Raw genomic sequence first — 22,072 nt, 5'->3', positions numbered from 1 at the left:
AGTCACGATAACGTGGCTGAAAGTTTAGTCACCCACACATGAAATAATGGAGGAGACGACGTTCGAAATTTTCAGATATGTGGGTAGTGTGGTATTTTCAGATATGTGGGTCAAGTAGCTGTTCTAAAATAATCAACTGGCGAACAGTCATATGTGTACGAGGTGAATTGTATCTCTTCAGGTGGAAGACAAGGACACGAGCAGCCTAGCCACTAAACAGCAGGAGGTACAGAGCAGCACGAGACGCACTGCTCGCTCTCCATGCTTCGCCAAGTGCAGGGGAGTGTTTGGTCAGCTGCTGGTCTTCGTACGGACCCCCATGCTCAGGAAGATCTCCCTGGTCATGTACTTCAATTGGCTCGTCTGCACTATGGTCTACTACGGCATCTCCCTCAACTCTGCAAACTTCAGGTGTGTTGGGACGTCAGGTAATTGTCGGATATACTGGACTTGGCATTCTGTCGTCGTAGCCTATGGACACTAGCGTTGGCGATTGACGTTTTTGTTTGTAACTTAAACTTTAATATTTTCACCAGTCCGTATGCAATGTTGATCTCCAGTTGTTACAGCGCGGCTTAATGTGTCCGAACCCCTAAGTCTATCTATCTATTTAAGTTTCTATCTCTATCACTCGCTTTTTTCTCTCTCCCCCTCCTTCTCTCCCTTATTCTCTTCATCCCTCCCTCCAATCCTCTCAATCCCTCTCTCCCCCGTACAGCAGTGCTAGTATTAACGTGTTCCAACTATATCGTTCTCTTGTTCCTGCAGCGTGGATCCCTTCCTGTACATGTTCCTGGGAGGGCTGATGGAGCTGCCTTCCTACACCCTCATCATCCCCTTCGTCGCCAAGTTCGGTAGGAAAATCCCTCTGGCTGGATTCTTCATCCTGTGTGGGATGGCCATCCTCGTCCTCCTGTTGGTGCAGGATCGTAAGTCTCTCTTCCTGACGTTTCTCAGAAGTTTCTCACTCATAAGATTCGCCAGAAGTGTATGTATGCGATTCCTCCTTTTTCCCTCGACTGTAACCAAGTGTAGTTAGACGACTCCCGTAAAGACAGCGACTGATATCATCTGTTTCCCACTGGGCGTCGCAGTGGGAAACTGAGAAACTCCTTAAAGCTATCAAGATTTAAGTGGATTAACTGAATAAAAGCGAGTCTTAGGCATGAAGCTATTATACCTCTTTATGCACTATTCACTCCTAAGGGGAAATTTGCACTAGGTACAACGATCAATACCGTTCTGCTGTGGATGGGTCTTGCCATGCGGAATCAACTTAGAGAAGGGATTCTATTGGCGGCGAGTTTAGCATAAACATTTATTTGGCGAGTCTCTGTATAGGTCAGTATGAAGGGCCCATAAAATATTTACAGAGTAAGGGTTATGTATAGGCTAGAGCTATTATCAAATGTAAAGTTTATTTATGTTATATAAAATCAAAGGGAAAACGCATTAAGTAAATTGTCCATGAAATGCCAACATTCTCACAGATGGTTACACAAGCCCAAATAAATGTCGTAATAGTTTACAGTTAACTCGACCTATTTACTCTGAACGGTTTCCATTATTTAACACCGGTGTTACTGACGCTAAGCAATGCTCTCGCTGGTAAAGTAGAGCCGATGATGACCATGCAGAACCACATGCGACGTGCACAATCATTATGTTGTACTCTACCTGGGTAGAGTAGAACATAATGGGTACTCTACCTGGGTGGAGGTGTTAACCGTCACACGTTGTCACGTCCAATGAAGATGTCCCCCTTGGAGGTTCTCCCAATTTGTCTACATGCAAGCTGGTAGGTCCACAATCTGCATTCTCCACACTCAGGTGATCACTGTAGTAGTGCCGGTAGCGAATTGAGAGTCCCCGTGGCGCAGTGGTAAGACATTCGCTTCGGGAGCAATTTGATTTGCGTTCATATCCTGGCCGGGGAGGATTGAGTGCTTAACTCAATCCCAGTCCTTAACTGTAGGCCTCTGTTCACCCAGCAGTAAATAGGTATCTCATTGTTAAACGATTTGGCGGGTCGTATTTCAGGGAAAATGAAAATTAAGAACCTACCGAAAACACTATATGCGAGGCTTTACACGAGGAAACATTAGGCTTTACAAAAATGTAAGAACTCTTGTATACTGTATATAAATAATAAAAGCAAGAACCGGGTGAATGTTACGCGTTCTCCACATGCGATATCGATTTAAACACTGGAGCACTCAGCTCCAAACTTGACCAGCAACTGCAGTTGTGGCAGCTGCATTCCTTCACACTTGTGACATACAACAAGCAGCTTCTACATGCGTTCAGTTGTGATGCATGAAGATATGACGCGGGTGGCTGTCCCATAATAGTGAATGTGAAGTATAGTTAGGTATAATTACCTAAAACATAATTATTGAATGACCATATTATTTGTTTTCATAAGGAATTATTTTTGTGCCTGCATGTGGTTAGTTGTCTTGATTTCATGCATAACTACATGTTAAGAGAACATGTTCCAGATTCCAGGCGGCTTAGGAATGCATGCTCGCTGGTGGAGAGATGCTCTTGAGAATGGCACAACCAGTAAGAAGTTGTTGATGGCTGATCACCTTGAGTTGTGGCTACCAGCTTCTGGTTCTCCACTATGTTGGGCTACGTGAAGAATCTTGGGAACATTAGCCTCATGCATAACGTAGCCTCATGGTCTACGTATCTGGTGTTGAAGGCTCTGGTGTGATCTGATGCACTGATGATCTACAGCCGAGTTTTCTCACACGGCTCTCTACCTTGTCCAAAAGCAGGATATATGATAGCACAGACCATCTAGGAGGGAAGTGCATTCTCAAGATAAGAGCGAATATGTGCTACATATAAAGGTTTCCAACGTCTGCTGACGAGAAGGTGTGCCTTAGTGCTCTTCTTCGTCATTGAAGACACAAACTTCATCCCTTTGATGGCAAATTCATCATTGAACACTACATTTTCCACTCTTTCGTATGCCCTTCCCAAGTGCAATATCATGCAATCTAGTTATGACCATTTGCTGGTGTTTTGCTCTCTCTCTCCCTCCCTCCCCTTTCCCTCTCCGCCTGTCTCTCTCTCTCCATGTCTCTACTGTCCAGCAGGTGAGCGAGTTCATCCGATTCCCCGGACACCAGTTCTGGCCCCTACAAAATTTACGCTCTGACCGCTCACAGCCTTCCGGAAAGTGTCAACGACCAGCAGTCTCCCTCCACCCCACCTCCACGCTCTTCCAAGCCCTTCTCTTTTCTATCCTGCTTTTTTTCAAAACTCTTCATCCATCTAGCATCCAATTCTCCCGCGTCAGCGAAGATGCTTCGAAAATTTTGCAGAATGTTTATCTCGTGTGACCTTTAGGCATCCTGACACCCCCCATTCCTGCTCTTGTGCCTTCACAAAGGTGATCCTCTCGTCCTGTTGTGCTTTAATCATCATCTGGAGTGCTTTCTCCCGCTCCAGTTACTGGCCGTCACAGCGGGAGTGAACAACCTTCTCTGCTTGAAACTTCTTTTTTTTGTGATTGGATATTAATCGTTCTTTAATAGCTTTATGTATATAAATATATCTAGCGTGCATGCCTGCTTTGCCATGTTATATATACATTGTCACTGATGGACTAAGCTTAGGACTCGAGTCATGCTTTTATTAAATTAGGATGTTGTCAAGAGAAATTATGCATACAAATTTAGGATTGTTCCAAATATGTAAATTAAGGTAATATCGCTTAATGACAGGCAATTGTATGTGCTAGGCATTGTGGGTTTATTTAAACATAATTACAATAATTAAATATAATGTGCATAAAAGGCAACTCTTTAATGCTTATTACAATATGCCAAGTACGCATAAATGATTAATAAGTCAAGCTTAGACCTACAGATATTTGTATATCCTATGTCACGGTAAATTTGTTAGAAAGAATACGAGTACACAGAGTGGTAAAGTAGCCTATTTGGTTGGCTGAGTAATATGAGTTTTGTCAAGATGAGAATATCAATTCAGTTATTAATATCAACTAAGTAGCTTAGGAAAGTTCAGAAATAATGAGTGTTGGTAAGATTTGGAATTTGTTCGTACTCCCTCGGGTCAGTTGGCGGTTCACATCGCAGGCAGAGGTAGTAATGCTGCCAAATGTATTATTTTGGTCTTTAAAGCGCCAGGCTGGGAAGCCCTATATTCAAATAAATGTTATGCTTGGTGAAACTGTTTATACTAGAATTATCGTGTACGGTTATAAGGGATTGTTGTTTGTTGGTCAGTGAAGTTTTTTAAATATATAAGCTGACTTAAAAAGGACGATAATAGAAATGTGGCAACAAATTATTGGGTGGGGGGGGGGAGGAATGTGTTCCCTCAGCTGGAGTCAGTGTAGATGTAGACTTCAGCAAGGTAGGTTGTGTGTTGTTGCTCCTTGCTACGAATACTAAGTAATACCTCGTATCCTTTTACATCTTTATTTTATTTATTAATTCATATACAAGATGCAATGGGTTGTTTAAGTACATTCAACATATTACTGAACACTGAGTGATAAACATACATATTTCATCAAGGTGATTGTTTCACCGTTTTCTGATGATTAAGTTGACTTGAGTACCTTACACAGTCGTTCCTGTAAACTAGCGATTTCTTAAGGGATTGAAATCACCCTGTAATTAACAAACTGCATTTAAGGAGAGGTAATAACTCCAAGGTAACGGAGTTAACAGCCCCGCTCCTGTGCCAGGTAAGTGCACTACGGGCTCACCATAGCCCGTGCTACTTTGAACTTTTTTGTTCCAAGTAGTGAATCTTAAAAAACAACAACATCCACGGTAAGGTAATGGGTTCTCTCTCCTTCCCTCCGCCCCATCCCAAGTCCTGATACCTTCTTAAGTGCTATCTTAGTCGTAATGTCTAAGTGCTTTTCTTCAGGGTAATTAGCGTACCTTGTAGTTAGTCTCGAGGTCTGTTGATTGTTTGCTGGCAGTGTGTAGTGTCTCAACCGTCTACACTCAACACTTAAGCGATGGGTAGTAAGGTGGTATGTATTCAGCAGTGGTGGTGTGCATTTGGGGGTGTCTGCAGCTGTAGAGGATTGGTGTGGTATTGCTACTGGGACACTTGTTCGCGAGTCTCAGCGTTATGCGTCATTTTGTATCTCTTCTCCCATCTGATGAGGATGTCGCCATCAGTTATATAGTCCTATCACTCATGGTCTAGCCGTGTCGCCACTCACCCATGTCCTAGCCGTGTCCATTGCCCATTCGTGTCCCCTTCCCCCATGCGTGTCCCTCACCCATTCCCCATGCGTGTCCCTCACCCATTCCCCATGCGTGTCCCTCACCCATTCCCCATGCGTGTCCCCTCACCCATTCCCCATGCGTGTCCCCTCACCCATTCCCCCATGCGTGTCCCCTCACCCATTCCCCCATGCGTGTCCCCTCACCCATTCCCCCATGCGTGTCCCCTCACCCATTCCCCCACGCGTGTCCCCTCACCCATTCCCCCACGCGTGTCCCCTCACCCATTCCCCCACGCGTGTCCCCTCACCCATTCCCCCACGCGTGTCCCCTCACCCATTCCCCCACGCGTGTCCCCTCACCCATTCCCCCACGCGTGTCCCCTCACCCATTCCCCCACGCGTGTCCCCTCACCCATTCCCCCACGCGTGTCCCCTCACCCATTCCCCCACGCGTGTCCCCTCACCCATTCCCCCACGCGTGTCCCCTCACCCATTCCCCCACGCGTGTCCCCTCACCCATTCCCCCACGCGTGTCCCCTCACCCATTCCCCCACGCGTGTCCCCTCACCCATTCCCCCACGCGTGTCCCCTCACCCATTCCCCCACGCGTGTCCCCTCACCCATTCCCCCACGCGTGTCCCCTCACCCATTCCCCCACGCGTGTCCCCTCACCCATTCCCCCACGCGTGTCCCCTCACCCATTCCCCCACGCGTGTCCCCTCACCCATTCCCCCACGCGCGTCCCCTCACCCATTCCCCCACGCGCGTCCCCTCACCCATTCCCCCACGCGCGTCCCCTCACCCATTCCCCCACGCGCGTCCCCTCACCCATTCCCCCACGCGCGTCCCCTCACCCATTCCCCCACGCGCGTCCCCTCACCCATTCCCCCACGCGCGTCCCCTCACCCATTCCCCCACGCGCGTCCCCTCACCCATTCCCCCACGCGCGTCCCCTCACCCATTCCCCCACGCGCGTCCCCTCACCCATTCCCCCACGCGCGTCCCTCACCCATTCCCCCACCCATTCCCCCACGCGCGTCCCCTCACCCATTCCCCCACGCGCGTCCCCTCACCCATTCCCCCACGCGCGTCCCCTCACCCATTCCCCCACGCGCGTCCCCTCACCCATTCCCCCACGCGCGTCCCCTCACCCATTCCCCCACGCGCGTCCCCTCACCCATTCCCCCACGCGCGTCCCCTCACCCATTCCCCCACGCGCGTCCCCTCACCCATTCCCCCACGCGCGTCCCCTCACCCATTCCCCCACGCGCGTCCCCTCACCCATTCCCCCACGCGCGTCCCCTCACCCATTCCCCCACGCGCGTCCCCTCACCCATTCCCCCACGCGCGTCCCCTCACCCATTCCCCCACGCGCGTCCCCTCACCCATTCCCCCACGCGCGTCCCCTCACCCATTCCCCCACGCGCGTCCCCTCACCCATTCCCCCACGCGCGTCCCCTCACCCATTCCCCCACGCGCGTCCCCTCACCCATTCCCCCACGCGCGTCCCCTCACCCATTCCCCCACGCGCGTCCCCTCACCCATTCCCCCACGCGCGTCCCCTCACCCATTCCCCCACGCGCGTCCCCTCACCCATTCCCCCACGCGCGTCCCCTCACCCATTCCCCCACGCGCGTCCCCTCACCCATTCCCCCACGCGCGTCCCCTCACCCATTCCCCCACGCGCGTCCCCTCACCCATTCCCCCACGCGCGTCCCCTCACCCATTCCCCCACGCGCGTCCCCTCACCCATTCCCCCACGCGCGTCCCCTCACCCATTCCCCCACGCGCGTCCCCTCACCCATTCCCCCACGCGCGTCCCCTCACCCATTCCCCCACGCGCGTCCCCTCACCCATTCCCCCACGCGCGTCCCCTCACCCATTCCCCCACGCGCGTCCCCTCACCCATTCCCCCACGCGCGTCCCCTCACCCATTCCCCCACGCGCGTCCCCTCACCCATTCCCCCACGCGCGTCCCCTCACCCATTCCCCCACGCGCGTCCCCTCACCCATTCCCCCACGCGCGTCCCCTCACCCATTCCCCCACGCGCGTCCCCTCACCCATTCCCCCACGCGCGTCCCCTCACCCATTCCCCCACGCGCGTCCCCTCACCCATTCCCCCACGCGCGTCCCCTCACCCATTCCCCCACGCGCGTCCCCTCACCCATTCCCCCACGCGCGTCCCCTCACCCATTCCCCCACGCGCGTCCCCTCACCCATTCCCCCACGCGCGTCCCCTCACCCATTCCCCCACGCGCGTCCCCTCACCCATTCCCCCACGCGCGTCCCCTCACCCATTCCCCCACGCGCGTCCCCTCACCCATTCCCCCACGCGCGTCCCCTCACCCATTCCCCCACGCGCGTCCCCTCACCCATTCCCCCACGCGCGTCCCCTCACCCATTCCCCCACGCGCGTCCCCTCACCCATTCCCCCACGCGCGTCCCCTCACCCATTCCCCCACGCGCGTCCCCTCACCCATTCCCCCACGCGCGTCCCCTCACCCATTCCCCCACGCGCGTCCCCTCACCCATTCCCCCACGCGCGTCCCCTCACCCATTCCCCCACGCGCGTCCCCTCACCCATTCCCCCACGCGCGTCCCCTCACCCATTCCCCCACGCGCGTCCCCTCACCCATTCCCCCACGCGCGTCCCCTCACCCATTCCCCCACGCGCGTCCCCTCACCCATTCCCCCACGCGCGTCCCCTCACCCATTCCCCCACGCGCGTCCCCTCACCCATTCCCCCACGCGCGTCCCCTCACCCATTCCCCACGCGCCCCCTCACCCATTCCCCCACGCGCGTCCCCTCACCCATTCCCCCACGCGCGTCCCCTCACCCATTCCCCCACGCGCGTCCCCTCACCCATTTCCCCACGCGCGTCCCCTCACCCATTCCCCACGCGCGTCCCCTCACCCATTCCCCCATGCGTGTCCCCTCACCCATTCCCCATGCGTGTCCCCTCACCCATTCCCCATGCGTGTCCCCTCACCCATTCCCCATGCGTGTCCCCTCACCCCATTCCCCATGCGTGTCCCCTCACCCCATTCCCCATGCGTGTCCCCTCACCCCATTCCCCATGCGTGTCCCCCTCTCCTGTGCCATACATGCTCCCTCACCAACGTAACACGACAAATTGCTTGGACACAAATATTCACTTATATATTAGCATAGGTATTATACCCTGCATGCCGGCGCGCGCACACGGGGAGGGGGGGTGCCTCGTAGCTGAGTAGATATGGCTGGATGGGGGGGTCGTAGTCCTAAGGGCCCGGGTTCGATTCCCGGCAGAGGCAGAAACAAACGGGTAGTTTCTTTTACCCCGATTCCCGAGTTCACCTAGTAATAAATAGGTACCTCAGAGTTAGACAGCTGCTACGAGCCGCTTCCTGGGGATGTATGTACTTATGTGCGCGCGCCTGTTAGTGAATTATATGTAGTAGACATAATAGAACAAAATATTGGTTAGAAAGGCGGGGTCCAAGAACTAATAGCTCGATTCGGCATGCACAAATAGTAACAGGCATTCACTCACTCATGCACGTTTATCATGTTTTTCCCACTCACTTGACTCATTTCTATTAGTCCCCTTCCTTATGGGTCCCCATTAAGTTTCCATTGATACCCTTCATTCCCCCCTTTTATCTTTGTTCTGAAGCCGTCATTGTTTTTCCTCATACTGGATAACGAACCCCCAGGCTTTTACCCTAGCGCTGTTTGCACGGGTTTTGTTTATTGCAGCTTTGTTTACACCAGCTGTATTTACACCAAACTAAACACCACTCTGTTACCATACACCAGCTGTGTTGGGTGTATGAATGAAAATTTCCGTTGTTAGTTTTAACTGTTTCACCTGTTGTATTCCCTCTGGTTTTTGTCTTTGATCATCCCGAGGGCTGTTCCATCCTGCCCGTCATCCCGAGGGCTGTTCCATCCTGCCCGTCATCCCGAGGGCTGTTCCATCCTGCCCGTCATCCCGAGGGCTGTTCCATCCTGCCCGTCATCCCGAGGGCTGTTCCATCCTGCCCGTCATCCCGAGGGCTGTTCCATCCTGCCCGTCATCCCGAGGGCTGTTCCATCCTGCCCGTCATCCCGAGGGCTGTTCCATCCTGCCCGTCATCCCGAGGGCTGTTCCATCCTGCCCGTCATCCCGAGGGCTGTTCCATCCTGCCCGTCATCCCGAGGGCTGTTCCATCCTGCCCGTCATCCCGAGGGCTGTTCCATCCTGCCCGTCATCCCGAGGGCTGTTCCATCCTGCCCGTCATCCCGAGGGCTGTTCCATCCTGCCCGTCATCCCGAGGGCTGTTCCATCCTGCCCGTCATCCCGAGGGCTGTTCCATCCTGCCCGTCATCCCGAGGGCTGTTCCATCCTGCCCGTCATCCCGAGGGCTGTTCCATCCTGCCCGTCATCCCGAGGGCTGTTCCATCCTGCCCGTCATCCCGAGGGCTGTTCCATCCTGCCCGTCATCCCGAGGGCTGTTCCATCCTGCCCGTCATCCCGAGGGCTGTTCCATCCTGCCCGTCATCCCGAGGGCTGTTCCATCCTGCCCGTCATCCCGAGGGCTGTTCCATCCTGCCCGTCATCCCGAGGGCTGTTCCATCCTGCCCGTCATCCCGAGGGCTGTTCCATCCTGCCCGTCATCCCGAGGGCTGTTCCATCCTGCCCGTCATCCCGAGGGCTGTTCCATCCTGCCCGTCATCCCGAGGGCTGTTCCATCCTGCCCGTCATCCCGAGGGCTGTTCCATCCTGCCCGTCATCCCGAGGGCTGTTCCATCCTGCCCGTCATCCCGAGGGCTGTTCCATCCTGCCCGTCATCCCGAGGGCTGTTCCATCCTGCCCGTCATCCCGAGGGCTGTTCCATCCTGCCCGTCATCCCGAGGGCTGTTCCATCCTGCCCGTCATCCCGAGGGCTGTTCCATCCTGCCCGTCATCCCGAGGGCTGTTCCATCCTGCCCGTCATCCCGAGGGCTGTTCCATCCTGCCCGTCATCCCGAGGGCTGTTCCATCCTGCCCGTCATCCCGAGGGCTGTTCCATCCTGCCCGTCATCCCGAGGGCTGTTCCATCCTGCCCGTCATCCCGAGGGCTGTTCCATCCTGTCTGTGATCCTGACGATGGTTCCCTGCTCTCTATTTCCTCTGATCATCCTTTCATCGTTGCTTCAATATAAAGATAATCTTTTTTGGCACATTGCTCGTTCAGTCAGGTTAAGCACCGTTTCTCTTAACTAGTAACTGAATGGGTTATGGGATGGCACTACCTCGTCCTTAGTTATGGGAACCGTTACAGAACACGCGTCCATGGTTCCTATCCTCGACAGGATATAGTTTGCAATCGCTTTGCTCCTGTTCAGTAATGGAAGGCTAGAATTTCTCCTGATCGTTTTTCTCCTTGTATTTCTCAGTCTGTAAGCGCCGGAGATTGATTTTATGGTTATTAGCGCGCTTGTGATGGCTTCGTTCCTGGTCCTTGGTGTTGGGGGGGGGGGGGGGAGGCAGTATAGGCTCTCTCCCTTTTCTTCCCTCCCACATTCTCTTTCCACCTCTCTTCCTCATCCTTTCTAACACCCCCCTCCGCCTGAACCCCCCTCTGTGTGTCTGTCTGTTTTTCTTTCTCCCCCCCCCCCCAAACGTTTTTGAGTAAGTTTAATTATTAATATTATAATAGTAAAAGTAGTTGTAGCAGTAATTCTTAGAAGTTCATATTACTTTTTCATATTAAAATTTTTGTAGTTGTAATTTTGTACTTCTATATCTCGGTGTTGTCATTGTTATGGCGCGTGTTGCAGATCGTAGCAGCTGGTGGTTCTTGGGGCTGGTGATGGTGGGCAAGTTCTTCATCACGTCGGCCTACCAGGTGATCTACCTCTACTCCTGCGAGCTCTACCCGACCTCTCTTAGGACCCGAGGCCTGGGCGTCTCCTCGATGATAGGACGTGTCGGCTCCATCATCTCTCCCTTCATCAATGACTTGTTGGTGAGTGGCAGTTTAATGGTGCTTGCTTTATTGCGTTTTCTGCGAGATTTAGTTCTTGGGCTCCGCTTCTATGGTAGTTTATACCTGGGGTATTTATAATTCCAGGAGGTTTTAGTAATTATGGGTTTATTCAAAATATATCACCCTTGGTTGATTCTTCAGTCACTTCGGTCGTTGGAAGGGTTACTTTTTGTCTTATAGAAGGACGCCCATGCGGCTAGTTTGTCTAGACCTCGATTGTACTTGCTATTGAAACTTAGAATGGAGGTGGCTTCCACGACCTCTGGTTACCACACACATACACACCACATACGAGTACTTGCATTGCTTTAATTTTATATGAATTAAAATATAATTAATTTTAATTAAAATTCTTTTCTTTCAATTATTTTCACTTGTCTAGAAAAGACTGTGTCCATCGCTCTTATTACTCACAATATATTGTATGTTGTGATCATATCTAATCTGGTCCATCTAGATTTTGGTGTCGTCAGGTTGAGGTCCGTTAATCTGTCCCGTTTCTCGGCTCTTGATCTCTGATGCCAGTAAGGCAACGGATCTGTTATGCTTCACAAAGTGGGTATTTGATGGTAGTTGCTATGTATTGACAAAGTGCTGTATACTATGTATAATGTTTCTGAATGAGCCCCTAATTTGGTTTGTAAATGCCATCCGTTTCATCGCCTCTTTCGCATACAGTATTGATGATTTTGGTTGAAAGTGCCTCTGGTGTTAAAGTTGTACTCGCTTAAATATTCCTCTTGTGTCTTTCTTTCTTATAGAGGTCTTCGTGTGGCATAGTTTCCTAGATTTCATTACATTACATTACATTTCTAGAATTGAACTCGAATAGCCCTTTGCCGAGTCCTGATGTTCTCATCTGTTTCGCAAAGTCTGTACACTTAAATGTTCTACTATTTATGTTCTTGCTGGGTCAGGCATCAGCTTCCAAGCCCCACCTTTCAAACGATTAGTAGTTTACTGCGACAACTCTATTCTTTTGTATGTCTCGTCACTTTTACCTTTCCAATTTTTATGTTTTGAGTCGGCTAATATCTTCTTTATCAGACCTAACTTTATTTCATTCTTCTTTCCGCCTCCTGCTGCTACTTCTCCTCTTCGTCCACTTCCCCACTACCACCTTATCTAGCTGCTGCTTTTCCTCCTCCTTCACATCTTCCTACTGCTCCTCCGCCTCCTCCTTTCTCCTTCTCTACCTCTTTCCCTTCCACTAGGTAAGCACCACCACCACCAGCAGTACTGTTGGGCGAGCACCACCACCACTATGAAAGCACTGTTAGGTAAGCACCACTATCACCACTAGGTAAGCACCTCCTCTACCTAACATCCCCGGCCCAATCACAATGACTCTGGCAATGGAGAGTTGAAGTCTCCCAACTATTTAAGTAATATTGAGCCAATGACTAGAAAACGACTCCAGAGAGGGCTGGAACGTGTATTTTCTTCTCGACATTTATGTAGTCAGAACTTGTCTTTAAGGAGTTAACATTCCTTCTGCATTTTATACTAATTCTTGTATCCATTTTTTTAGATTTATTATCTCTATAAATCACATTTATCAATTTTATGTTTTAGGATTTGAGCTTGCGTAAGTATATTCTTATGCAAGCATATTCTTATATATTCTTATGCAAGCATATTCTTATTCTTATGCAAGCATATTCTTATATATTCTTATGCAAGCATATTCTTATATATATTCTTACGCAAGCATATTCTTATATATTCTTACGCAAGCATATTCTTATATATTCTTACGCAAGCATATTCTTATATATATTCTTACGCAAGCATATTCTTATATATTCTTACGCAAGCATATTCTTATATATATTCTTACGCAAGCATATTCTTATATTCTTATGCAAGCATATTCTTATATTATTACGCAAGCATATTCTTATATATATTTTCTTACGCAAGCATATTCTTATATATTCTTACGCAAGCATATTCTTATATATTTTCTTACGCAAGCATATTCTTATATATTTTCTTACGCAAGCATATTCTTATATATTTTCTTACGCAAGCATATTCTTGTATATTTTATTACGCAAGCATATTCTTGTATATATTCTTACACAAGCATATTCTTGTATATTTTCTTACGCAAGCATATTCTTGTATATATTCTTACGCAAGCATATTCTTACATATTCTTACGCAAGCATATTCTTATATATTCTTACGCAAGCATATTCTTGTATATTCTTACGCAAGCATATTCTTGTATATTCTTACGCAAGCATATTCTTATATATTCTTACGCAAGCATATTCTTGTATATTCTTACGCAAGCATATTCTTGTATATTCTTACGCAAGCATATTCTTGTATATTCTTACGCAAGCATATTCTTGTATATTCTTACGCAAGCATATTCTTATATTCTCAATATATTAGAATTATTTTACTAGCAGTAAAGCTGCAATTTCGTTAGCCAATCTGGTAGGAAAAATAAACGGTAAAACATCATTAATGAACTGTCTCTGGAGCAAAGACAATATTATGAGCTAACAAGGAAGTCTGACGAGGGTTAATTGAGGCAAGGATATTTGAAAATTAGGAGGTGAACTTGTAATAATAATAAGTTACAATTTAATTTTTCATTATGAGCGTTCAGTAGAACCGAAATAGTGTTCATCTGGAGTACCTGAGGCCGGTGAGGAGGAGGAGGGGGGGGGGGGGGAGTGTGTCTATGCCTAAGGCGGCAATAGGCACTTGACAACCACTTAGAAGAAAACTCGGAGCTACAAAGATGAGGTGTGGTTGTTGTAATGTATACTGTAATACGTTGTTATATATATATATATATATATATATATATATATATATATATATATATATATATATATATATATATATGTCGTACCTAGTAGCCAGAACGCACTTCTCAGCCTACTATGCAAGGCCCGATTTGCCTAATACGCCAAGTTTTCATGAATTAATGTTTTTTCGACAACTTAACCTAACTTTTTGGGCTACCTAACCTATAAAGATAGGTTAGGTTAGGTAGGGTTGGTTAGGTTCGGTCATATATCTACGTTAATTTTAACTCCAATTAAAAAAAATTGACCTCATACATTATGAAATGGGTAGCTATCATTTCATAAGAAAAAAATTAAAGAAATATATTAATTCAGGAAAACTTGGCTTATTAGGCAAATCGGGCCTTGCATAGTAGGCTGAGAAGTGCGTTCTGGCTACTAGGTACGACATATACATATATATATATATATATATATGTATATATAATATATATATATATGTATAATATATATATATATATGTATATATAATATATATATATATGTATAATATATATATATATATATATATATATATATATATATATATATATATATATATATATATATATATACACACACGATGTTTTTTAAATATATATATACACATGTAATATGTTTGTGTTAATGTTTATTCGAATGTTAGCATGTTTTTTATTTTATTTTATTTACTATTTGTGCCTGCTGAGTCGGGCTATTAGCTCTTGGACCCCGCGTTTCTAACCAATCTATTTTCTTATGTCTACTTCTTATATTTCTAACACACACATCCTCAGGATGCAGCCCGTAGCAGCTGTCTAACTCCCATGTACATATATACTGCTAGGTGAACAGGGTCATCAGATGCAAGAAACTCCACCCATTTGTTGCTGCCTCGGCTGGGAATCGAACCCGGGGCCCTTAGGACTCCGACCCCCAAGCGTTGTCCACTCGGCCGTGACGCCCCCCTGTCCAGAACATGATCAAACCTGTTTTTACTCTGAAATAATCTATTTTCATAACGAAATTAGAAGTATGTTGTTTCCATATCATTCGTTCATAAAATGATATACAAATCGGTCGACTAACTTCCCAACGATGGCCTTGATAAACAAATCCACAAGGGCCGTGACGAGGATTCGAACCTGCGTCCGGGAGCATCCCAGACAAGTGGATTGATAAGTGGTGTTGTCTTACAGGGCATGTACCACTGGGCCATCCCCAGTACCATCTTCGGCTTGCTGAGCGTGGCGGCCGGGCTCCTCACATGCATCCTCCCTGAAACCAACAGAAAGGCCCTTCCTGACACCATCGAGGACGTGGAGACGTGGCGCCTTCCGACTTCCAGGTGAGGAATACCTATTTAATTGGGGAAGAGTGGGGAGGGAGATTATGGAGCGAAGATAATCTGAGATACATTGACCAAAGGAGCTTGTTCCTGTGGAGCAGTGAGAAGGTAAAGGTAATTATCAACAGGGTAAGCAGGATAGGAGCAGAGACATAGGGACGGAGTGATTTTTTTTTTATTAATACATGAGGTGCATCTGTATTAGTGCAGCTACCCTATACTATATGAAGTGGAGTACAGTGTCAAAAAAGCTAACTAGGTGATGTTAAAAAATCCCCATCACACAGGATGGTTAGTCATACAAAGGCATGTGATGGGCAGTCTGCACTGGCAGACTCCTGAAGCATTTTGAGGATATCATCAACACAAGATTGAATAAGGTAGCAGTGGTAATGAAAGTCCCCATCTCGCAGGATGGTTAGTCATACAGGGCCATATGTTTAGTAGCCTGCACTGGCAAATTTTGGGTACACTGTGAGGATGTCTTCAAGAATACGAGAATGAATAAAGTAATTGCAAAGCTCCAGGTACCTCATGCCAACTGGTCTGAAAGGTCTAATAACTGGGCATTCAGTAGTGCGGGAGATCGTGCCGTAGTTCCTGCTCACAGAGTTTGCAACTAGAGTGCTCAGGATTGGGAGATCCGTCACCTGCAGCCACCTGCCACAGGTAACGGTAACCCAACCTGATCCTTGCAACCACTGTGTCGTACAGTCTGGTGGACGTTTTGTGCTGAAGAAAACGGCGTCTAGCCACTTGGACAATCAGGTCTTGGAGTGTAAGGGACCGAACGCCAAACCTGCAAGGTTGTCGCCCTGGGCAGAAAATGGCCCAGGGCTAGTCAGGACTTTTAACATTTACAAGTGTGACGAAGACAGTCGACCTATGGTACAATGGCTCACTCGTTCTCTCTCTCTTGGTCCAGCAGGAAGGCGAGCATTGTAGACGACGGTGCAAGGAAAGGGGTCGAGGAGGGAGATGACCAACGGGAATCATCGTGGCTTAACCCTTCCACAACCTTCGTCTAGCACACGTCTCCTGCCTGGTGAAGCAGTAGCTGTAGCATCAATAACAAATACATCAATAGCAGCAGCACCAGTATCAAGAATAACAGCACCAGCAACAAATACAGCAGCATCAATTGCATCTACAGCATCATCAATAGCACTAGCATCAGTATAAATTACTTCCAACACATCACATTAGAACCCAGTTTTCCTAAGAAAACTACCGGTGTACCTAGGCTTATGCAACTACTAATTAATAGTTACTCAGACCAACAGCACATTAGAAACCAACAGACATTAGAAATAGTTTCAATGTCAGAGTTAATCGATGGAATGCATTAGGCAGTGATGTGGTGGAGGCAGACTCCATATACACACTTTCAAATGTAGATCCGATAGAGCCCAATAAGCTGAGGAATCTGTACACCAGTTGATAGATAATAGAGAAGCGGGACCAAAGAGCCAAAACTCAACCCCTACAAGCACATTTATGCGAGTACATTTAAGTCTGTTTAATTACCAGTCGACCGGCCGCCATATACTCATCAGCTGTGTAATTTGCCAATTAGCGTGTTACTACACTACACACACAAATCACAATTGCGTGATGCATCAAATGAACAAATCCACAAGGGCCGTGACGTGGATTCGAACCTGCGTCCGAGAGCATCCCAGACGCTGCCTTAATCGACTGAGCTACGACGTGGTCAAAAGGAGTTGAAACCGAAGTTCTACTGAACTTACTGGATCCTGCAGCCTCTCTGAGGCACAAACCAGGGTTTTACACAACTCCCCCCATGCACTCGAGCTATGTCAATAGGCCGTTCTCCCTCTTCGCCCTTACTTCATTACACACAGAAAACACAATTCCGTAAACTCGTGGGCGTAAAGACGTTTGAGGAATAATTATATTTATATGTAATTTTAAAGCTGTTTTTTATACGAATCGTCAAGGAGCAATAACATTTCTTGCAACAGAAGTAACTGCAGTATCAATAGACCGTTGAAATCTTTGGAAATTACAATTACTGTATATATATAAAATGAAATCTTGTACTTAATTAATAGCCAGGTAATCTAATACAATAGTATTTACAGTCTAGTAGAGTACACTTATGTCCATACAATATTTGACTAAAATATTCCTGGATACGTCTTTTCAGAGGCGCGATTGTTTAAATATTAATCGCTTCCAGTTAGTGTTAAAAGCCTCTATGTATTGACTGCTCATTATGTTTTGGGATAGTCTTGATTTTTTTCAATTTCTTTCTTTATTATGCACCCCATACCCATCCCGTGGGCGGTGGTGTAAAGGATTACAGAGGCACATAATCGGTTCAGGAACTGAACCCCTCTAGAGATATTCATGTATTCTCATTTATGTAAATTTGTTGATATTGCATGAATATATATTGACATACGTAAGTATCTACGAGGAAACGCATAATAATATAAATCCAATCGTTCAGATTTGTTCAGCTCCCCCCCCCCCACCCCTCCGTCCTTTCATTGTAGCCACTTACGCATAACTGAATAGCGTTTTTCGAGATTATATTTGTATATATTGATTGTATAAGTGAAAGTTAGATATACAAAGTTTATATAGGTAGTTGGGTGTCTGGGAAGAAAGGAGGGGGGGTGGGGGTCCGCAGCTCCGGCCTAAAGCGCATTTAACAACCACAAAAAAACCTGGCTTGCTACCTCACGCTCCCTGCTAGTCAAACAAAGCGTTGAAAGGAGCGGTCTTTCATACCTTGTAAGGTCTGCCTTGGCCCCCAGACAAACACGCACACGCACCCACCCACCCACCCACCTCTAAAGGGGGTTAGTGTGGTTCGCCAGGCCACCCACCCAAAGCTTAAGAGCGGCTCAGTGCTTTGTAAACACAGCGTCAGTGGTGGTTTTGAATTAGCTCGTGTTGTGCGGTATGAAGTCTACGTTTACTTTTATGGAGTAATGCTGGGTTTTGCACGTCAAGAGACTCGATAAGTTGCCATTGCATATAGAAATTTCTGTAATATATATATACTGCATTCAGAGTTCCTGCCCGCCATCTGAGGAGCTGGAGGAACTCGACAACTTATGATAATCATCTTTGTACCATATATATAATTCCTTTTTTATAACCAAGTTTAAATAAAACAAATATACATGTATTATAGAAAATAATGGGGGTGGTAGAAGAAAATATTGAAGTGTTCAATGAGAATCCACCAGGTCTTCTGTGAATACTCTTTTATTTTCTTCTCCGAGGCTATGGGTCCCCACACTTGCACACCAGTACACACCACTTGTATCACCTCTGGCTGGAAGAAGGGGGGCCCTTAGCCTCGGAGGAAACCACACACAACTCATTAGAGGAAAAATAAATATATATATATATATATATATATATATATATATATATATATATATATATATATATATATATATATATATATATATATATATATATATTGTGCTCAAATTTATTGCTTTTGATTTAGATTCAAATTCTGTACATTCCAAATCTATTGAAGTATTTATTCCATTTGTAAATTTTGGTCCACTCAATATTGACATTAATAAATATATCCAAAAGAGCAGAGTCTGAAATCCTAAACATATGGGTTCTGGTATTCTTGAAGAGAGGACTAGATTAGGATTTGCAATGTGTTTTGTTCTTCCTTGGCTACACGAGGAGTGAGATCCTTATACTTGTAAAGACCCGCTAGGAGAAATGGCCTTGTATATATTCATTACTGGTAGCAGTTATCGCGTATGTGTGTGTATATGTATATAATATATATAAATATATATATATATAATATAAAATATAAGCACACTTCTATATACTTCCTGAAGCTCTTCTACTTAGGTCGGGAAGCACTTGACCTTGGAATACAGTACTTTTGTCGCTAATGGAGACAGTCGCGGTGACCTCATCATTTATTTGATGAAGATTAAGCCACCCAAGAAGTGGCACGGGCACGAATAGCACGTCACTCATCTATTATCGTCATGTGACTTTTATATACCGCCCAACGAAAATTAGACACTAACATAATGCCAAAAACTGTTGCCTTCCAGTTTGGACTATATAATTTCTCCACTTTATCTGGCTTGAAACACTTCTTTTAAATATTCTTATGTTTCTCTGTAACTTTGTGCCGACATTTTCAGCTCCATGTAGCCTATATCGTATTGGCTATATTAATCTTGACTTAAACGCCCCATTAATAATTCGTAAGGCGTAACTGGGACACAGTTTCTCAAAGGCAGACATTTATATTGGTATTCAATACTTAAGAAAATTCATTGCACTTCACGTCGTTTAGTGAATGAATACAAGTATTTAACCAGTATTCATTTGACACTTTTTGCATTATAAAAAAGAATTAATATCGCAATGAAAACTGGTCATTAATTTTTTTGCTTACAAGTCATTGCTCAATGATAATTGCGTGTGTACGAGGCAATTACAACATTCGGATATAAACTGTAATCAGTAAGTAATGTTCAGTTTGTGCTACATATCCTTCCCGGATTGGCGCCTTCTTTTGATACTTACTAGTAGCCTCGAGAGCTTGGGGGGGGGGGGTAATAGCAGCACTCCAAGTTGCAATTCTTATGTGTCGTGGTACAGTTGACTAGAGTGCGTCTGGGAACATCTTGTTCATAGGTTCGAATCCTCATCTAGGCTCTTGTGAATTTGTTATTTTACTTACTGGTGTTTAGAGTGTTGAAGTTTTAAGATACGCTGCAGCCTCAAATGTGAGCCTCTTAGAACCCTCGGAGCACACGCTCTATTACTAGTTAGTGCTCTTCCTTCTCGGACAATCACTTGAGATCTGTGTATAGTGAGTATAAGTATTCTACAGACGTCCCTTCTTGATAACTGTACTACAGACAGTAGTATTGCCCCTTCTTAGTAACTACTACAGACGTCCCTTGCGGCTAACTGTAGTACAGACGTCCCTTGCGGATAAGTGATTGTCTCGCTTCCTACTTTCATCTATCCGTTAAAAAATCATCTTCATTGTGTAACTTGTCTAGCATTTAACAAATAAAAAATACACAGCGCCACAGTAATTATTGAAGATTCGAAGCAAGCCTCATTCACTTGACTCTATTTGTTATAATTTAGCTCTGAAGATATGAGAAAAAAAGCTGTATTTTTCAATTGTAAAATACAGTTTTTAAATTTACGGATTTTTTTAATTGTCAGTTCCACGATTTTATACATCGCGTTGTTTCCCCGAGTTTAATTAGCAATATGAACGTTATTTGTTAAGTGGGTTTTATCGTATCCTAACTCATCCTGTGGGTTGTTTATCCTAATGGTGTCCTGTGGCCTCGGGTTTTGCCCTATCTTATGGGTTCACACTACCCTAACCTTATCCTATGGGTACATGCTGTATACCCTAACCCTACCTCGTGGGTTCATGTTGTATCCCAACACTATCCTGTGGGTTTATATTGTATCCGAAGATAGTATGTTCCTTACTTAAGGTTTTGTCCCATACTTCTTTACCTACTTAAGGTTTTGTCCCATACTTCTTTACCTACTTAAGGTTTTGTCCCATACTTCTTGGGGAGCGGATAGGCGTACGCTCCTCTATTTGCATTCCTCTCTCGTCCTGTCTAAGCTCGATTATGGTTGCCCTGCATACTCTTCTGCTTCTCCTCCTACTCTTCGCCGTCTTGATCCTTTGCACCATACTGGGTTGCGCCTCAGCTCTGGTGCTTTTCGTTCAACTCCTACCCTCAGCTTGTACGCTGACACTGGCTTTCTGTCTCTCCAGGATCGCCGTGATCGCTAGTCTTCGCTATCTTGCGCGATCCTTACAGCATCTTCACTCTCGCCTCTATCGTGCTTTGACTTTTACCCCTCCTGTAGTTCCTGTTCCTCTTCACCTCCTTCCTCTTTCTGTCCGTTTGTCTCGCTTACAAGATTCTCTTTCGGTTCGTCTTACTAATGTTTCTCCTCGTATTGTTCCCTCCTTGCCCCCGTGGAGGGTCCCCCTTCCCAAATTTTGTACTTCTCTGACCCGCATCACTAAAGCTTTTACCCCTCCTACAGTTCTGAAACGCCTCTTCCTTGAGCACTTTTCATCTCGCTCCCACTCCGTTCCCATCTTCACCGATGGGTCCAAGTCTGCTGCCAGTGTGGGCTACTCTGTTGTTTTTCCTGACCACACTTGTATGTGTCGCCTTCCTCCGGAGGTTAGCATCTTCACAGCAGAACTCTATGCTATTCTCTATGCTCTTCGTCTCCTGCTTTCCCGGAGGCAATCCTCCTTCGTGGTAGTAGTTGACTCTCGTAGTGCCCTCATGGCTTTAGGGTACTTTAATCCAGTCCACCCTGTGGTCATCGAGATTCAACATTGGCTGTTTCTTATCTAAAGTAAATTTAAGTCAGTTGCGTTTTGCTGGGTTCCCAGCCATGTTGGTGTCTTTAAATGAGCGTGCGGATGCTGCCGCTAAGGACGCTATCCGCACTTGTCCCATCTCCCATAAAAGTATTCCTTATTCTGACTTTTACCCAGTTATTCATGCCTCCATCCTTGCCCGCTGGCAGAGTTGTTGGTCTTCTGTTCTTGGTAACAAACTGCGTACTCTTAAGAGTCGTGTGTCCCAGTGGCCTTCCTCCTGCCACTATAACCGGTGGTGGGAAACGGCTCTAGCTAGGTTACGTATTGGCCATACCTGTTTAACTCACGGTCA

The 22,072-nt window shown here is 46.7% G+C and overlaps 2 protein-coding genes across 4 annotated transcripts in view; both read left to right on the top strand.

The window, feature by feature from the left end:
• LOC123766158 (organic cation transporter protein) overlaps positions 1 to 18,948 on the top strand; it is a 79,922-nt gene extending 60,974 nt beyond the window's left edge. For 2 of the 3 annotated variants that reach the window (XM_069333875.1, XM_069333876.1), the window contains 5 exons: positions 182 to 411; positions 769 to 929; positions 11,014 to 11,201; positions 15,211 to 15,359; positions 16,285 to 18,948. In XM_069333875.1, coding sequence (XP_069189976.1) covers positions 182 to 411; positions 769 to 929; positions 11,014 to 11,201; positions 15,211 to 15,359; positions 16,285 to 16,387 — 831 coding nt within the window. In that variant the 3' untranslated portion in view covers positions 16,388 to 18,948. The remainder of the gene's footprint in view (positions 1 to 181; positions 412 to 768; positions 930 to 11,013; positions 11,202 to 15,210; positions 15,360 to 16,284) is intronic. The other variant, XM_069333877.1, reaches the window with a different exon arrangement.
• LOC123766159 (uncharacterized) overlaps positions 1 to 22,072 on the top strand; it is a 48,113-nt gene that overhangs the window by 10,089 nt on the left and 15,952 nt on the right. The window lies entirely within an intron of this gene.

The sequence above is a fragment of the Procambarus clarkii genome, chromosome 30, assembly GCF_040958095.1.
Source record: "Procambarus clarkii isolate CNS0578487 chromosome 30, FALCON_Pclarkii_2.0, whole genome shotgun sequence".
Taxonomy (NCBI): Eukaryota; Metazoa; Arthropoda; class Malacostraca; order Decapoda; family Cambaridae; genus Procambarus; species Procambarus clarkii.
The sequence above is the reverse complement of the archived record's forward strand: the minus strand, read 5'-3'. Positions and strand labels throughout refer to the sequence as shown.